Here is a 4,103-nt window from a genome sequence, read left to right on the forward strand (position 1 = left end):
ACCACCAACCTTTCGGTTAGCAGCCAATTGCTTAACCACTGCACCACCAGGGCTCCTGGTGTTGATTGATACATATGTAAATCCTATATATATATATCCCAAAAACATGTTAAATGTTTAGAATTTTTGTGACCAAGTGATATGCACTCTAAAGGCATTTTAACAGTTGCTGACTCCATCCCTTTGCCAGACCTCCACCTTGTTTTTGAGTCTCACTTGCTGCAGCGGCAGCCCCCAAGGAAATTAGAAAAGGGTTGAAATCATTGACCCAGCTATCTCACCAATGGCTCCTGATGCAGGAGTGGATTTTTATGTTTTGAGCAGATTGAAGGCCACAGGGATACTGCACTTTGCACTAGCCTATTACTAAAACAAACAAAAAAGTTGCTTCTAGTTGAATTAGACTCATGGTGACCCCATGTGTTTCAGAGTAGAACTGTGCTCCAAGGGGTTTTCAATTTGGAAGTAGACTGCCAGGCCTTTCCTCCAAGGTGCCTCTGGGTGAATTCAAACTTGTCACCCTTACAGTTAGTAGCCAAGCTCTTAACCCTTTTCACCACCTAAGAACTCCTAGCCGATTACTACTTTCACTGGAACGTGTGAATTGTGCCACTGTGTTTTCTTGCCACACTGCCCCATCTCTCCCTTTCTTGCTCACCCTGTCACACAGAAACTGTAATCTTCACGGCTTTTTTTCTGATGCCTTAGAGCTGGGTTAGCCAAGGGCCACTTCTACCACAACTGCCACTCCTTTCTCCTTTCACCAGGCATTCTAGAGCCCTGCTTAGGATCAAGGTAGGAGCGGAAGGGATGGAGCGTCCTATTTGCTTTATAACTCTAGAAACCACGATGTCCAAGGCAGGGTCAAAAGTGGCTTTTGGTTTCAGAGATAACGCACTTTTGGTATTAGAACCTTCTCGGGCTCCAGAGCGAGAGCCGCGATCTGCGCATGCGCGTCAGCGCAGGGCGCCAAGGGTAGGCCTGGGCCGGGGCGAGGGCCGGAAGGCAGCGGGCAGGGAGGGTAGGGAGGGAGGAGAGGGTGGGACAAAGGTGGGCGGTAGCCGGCAGGGGGCGCCCTGGAGGTGGAGCCACGCGGTCGCTGAAGCTCAGCCGTCGCCACCGCGGCGCGTGAAAATTGTGCGTCGCCCTTTCCGGCCGCTGCTAAGACGGTCTGGCAGCCCTCCGCCATGTCGCTCCACAACCGGCGCAAGTACAAACGTGGGGACTTGGTGTTTGCAAAGCTTAAGGGCTTCATGCATTGGCCCGCCCGCATAGAACAGACCTACGAGTCCAACAAATATCAAGTCTTTTTTTTCGGGACCCACGAGACGGCCTTCCTAGGCCCCAAAAACCTTTTCCCTTACGAAGAGTCCAAGGAGAAGTTTGGCAAACCCAACAAGAGGAGAGGGTTCAGCGAGGGGCTGTGGGAGATCGAGAACAACCCTACGGTCAAGGCTTCTGATTGCCACCTCTCCCAAGAGAAGAGCTGCGGGACCGAGCCCCACCAGCAGGCTGCCGAGGGCGCCGGGGATAAGACGACGACCACCGAGGGCGCCGGGGATAAGACGACGACCACCGAAGGCGTTGGGGAAAAGACGACCACCGAGAGCGACGGGGATAAAAAGACGACCACCGACGGCGCCGGGGATAAGAAAACGACCACCGAAGGCGACGGGGATAAAAAGACGACCACCGACGGCGCCGGGGATAAGAAAACGACCACCGAAGGCGACGGGGATAAAAAGACGACCACCGACGGCGCCGGGGATAAGAAAACGACCACCGAAGGCATTGGGGAAAAGACGACCACCGAGGGCGACGGGGATAAAAAGACGACCACCGACGGTGGCGGGGATAAGAAGACGACCACCGAGGGCGACGGGGATAAGAAGAGGACCAACGAGGGCGGCGGTCACAAGGAGGGGAAGCCAGCCCTTGACGAACCAACCAAGGAGGAGAAGGCGGCGCTAAAGAGGGGCGCGGGAGACCTGCTGGAGTACTCCCCCAAACGTCCCAAGGAGGCCGAGCTCAAACGGGAGGAAAAGGAAGAGGTTAGGATTGACGGTGAGAGGCCCCTTCTGGTGGAGGCGGAAAACAGCAGCACCCCGTCGGAGCCCAATTCCGCCTGTAACCCCCCTCAGGAGAAGCAGGAGCCTGAGGAAGTGGAAGAAGCTCCCAAGAAGGAAGCTGAGGCCCCGGAGGCCAGAGATCAGGAGAGTCTGTAGTTACCAACTTTTCAGAAGAGCCCCGACCGTTCCTGTTGCTGCCTGACTGTTACTGAAGAACCTGGCCTTGTCCAGCAATCTGGGACTGTCTTCCCCCACCCCAACCTTCTCTTCCACCACCCGCTCCCTTTCCCTCTCCCTCTCCAAGCCTGGCCCCTGGGCATTGACCTGCTTTGGGCAGGCCACCTGGTTCTCACCTCCCAGTCCCCACATCCCTATTATCTGAGTTAGAGCCACTGTGTCCCTCTGTTCCTGGAGGTATTTCCCAGGGCTTCTGGTGGAGCTTGGACCAGCTGTTTCCACCTACTGACACACCTCTTTCTCTCCCCCAGGCTTTCTGGAGCTCAGATTGGGATCAAATAGGAGTGGAAAGAGTGGGGCATAAAGCAGCAGGGCGGACATACAGGAACCTAGAGGGGGTAATCCTCAAATGGGGGGGGGTGTAGCAGGAGGGTGACATCTTGACCTCCTGTCCAATCCTGCCATACCTGTGGAGAGGGGCCTCCCTTCAGTAAAACTGTTTGCGCACCCAGGGAGTTCTGGGTGTTGCAGTTTTTCATCAAAGTTTTGAGGCTTCCAAGTCTTTGGGGTAGAGGGCCTGAGATCTGACAGGTTGACTTTGTCCAATGAGGAGTATCTGTCCTCATTTAGATCTCTGAGTCCACAGATGGGATGCCCTGAGGAGATCTCTGGGGACCCTTTTCTTTCTCTCCACACCTCAAGGACACCTGACCCACTCAGTTGTAAAAACTTTTTTTTTTTTTTAAAGGAAATTGTTTTAATTACCAAAAAAGAAAACCACCTACCCCTACAGTGCCTCTACTCTGCTCCTGTTGCCACCCTCATTTCTGAGATGCACCAGGAGGCTCTCTTTTGGGGGGTTGATGAATTTTCTTTTGTAGCTGAGGCTCTGGTGTTCCTTGTGGTGTCATTTCCCATGCATGTAACTCATGTGATCCCCTCAGTATTGTCACCAAATCCAATATGTAGCCTGTTAAGAGAACAGAGGGAATCCAGGTGCCCCTCCCAGCCTCTTCCTAGGGTCTGTCTATGCCTTTCTTCATCTCTTATCTCTTTTACCCTGCCCCTCTCTCGGGTTATGATAAAAAAAAAAAAAAAAAAAAAAAAGTTTTGATTGTAACTTTGAAAGTTTAACTCTAGAACTGTGGATTATTTCAGTTCTACGAAATAAAATCCATTGATTATTTAAATAAACCCCTCAGGCCTGTTCCTTTGGTTTTTGAACTGTTTCTTAAATGTAGTTGCTTCTTTTGTTTTCCATACATCTTATGTTTAAAACAATTATTTGTAATGTGCAGAGATGTTTTAGAATCACCCTTGAGAAACCTTTGTCATGTATTAGTCATATAGATAGATTAATAGATTTATATTTAAGGATTGGCTCAATAGGATTGTGGGGGCTGGCAAGTCCAAAATTCATAGGTCAAGTGACAGACTGGAAACTTCAGCAGGCTGTATATGTTACAGTCTTGAGGCAGAATTCATTCTCCTGTAAGAAAACTTAAGTTTTTTAATCTTTAGGCCTTCGACTGATTAGATCAGGCCCGCCCACGTTGCCAAGGGTAATCTCTGTTACTTAGAGTCAGCTGATTGTAAATGTCAATCACACCAACCAAATGCCTTGACAGCAACATCCAGACTAGTGTTTGGCCAAACAACTAGGCACCAGAGCCTAGCTAATCTGACACATTAAATTAACCTTTACAGGTCTCTACCGTTCCATCCATCTATAGTAGCCACTACCGCTGATGAAGGTGAATGAGAACAAGTTAACTTAAAATGTTTGGATGAGACAATAAATGATTTTTTAATATGCCACATGTTTTGCCAAACAGCCGATTTGTAGAATAAGAGTAA

The 4,103-nt window shown here is 50.1% G+C and overlaps 1 protein-coding gene across 1 annotated transcript; it reads left to right on the top strand.

Annotated features, from left to right (window-relative positions):
* The first annotated feature begins 1,187 nt into the window (after positions 1-1,187).
* Positions 1,188-2,225, top strand: HDGFL1 (HDGF like 1). Its single transcript, XM_049874924.1, has 2 exons — positions 1,188-1,511; positions 1,860-2,225. The coding sequence occupies exons 1-2, from the start codon at positions 1,188-1,190 to the stop codon at positions 2,223-2,225; spliced, it is 690 nt and encodes a 229-aa protein (XP_049730881.1).
* The last annotated feature ends 1,878 nt before the right edge of the window (positions 2,226-4,103 follow it).

Source organism: Elephas maximus, chromosome 1 (genome assembly GCF_024166365.1).
Source record: "Elephas maximus indicus isolate mEleMax1 chromosome 1, mEleMax1 primary haplotype, whole genome shotgun sequence".
NCBI classification, from domain to species: Eukaryota; Metazoa; Chordata; class Mammalia; order Proboscidea; family Elephantidae; genus Elephas; species Elephas maximus.

Coding starts and splice junctions, on each gene's coding strand:
- HDGFL1 (XM_049874924.1), top strand. CDS start 1,188: ATGTCGCTCCACAACCGGCGCAAGTACAAACGTGGGGACTTGGTGTTT. Junction 1,512..1,859: donor GGACCGAGCCCCACCAGCAG/GCTGCCGAGGGC, acceptor GGCGGGGATAAG/AAGACGACCACCGAGGGCGA.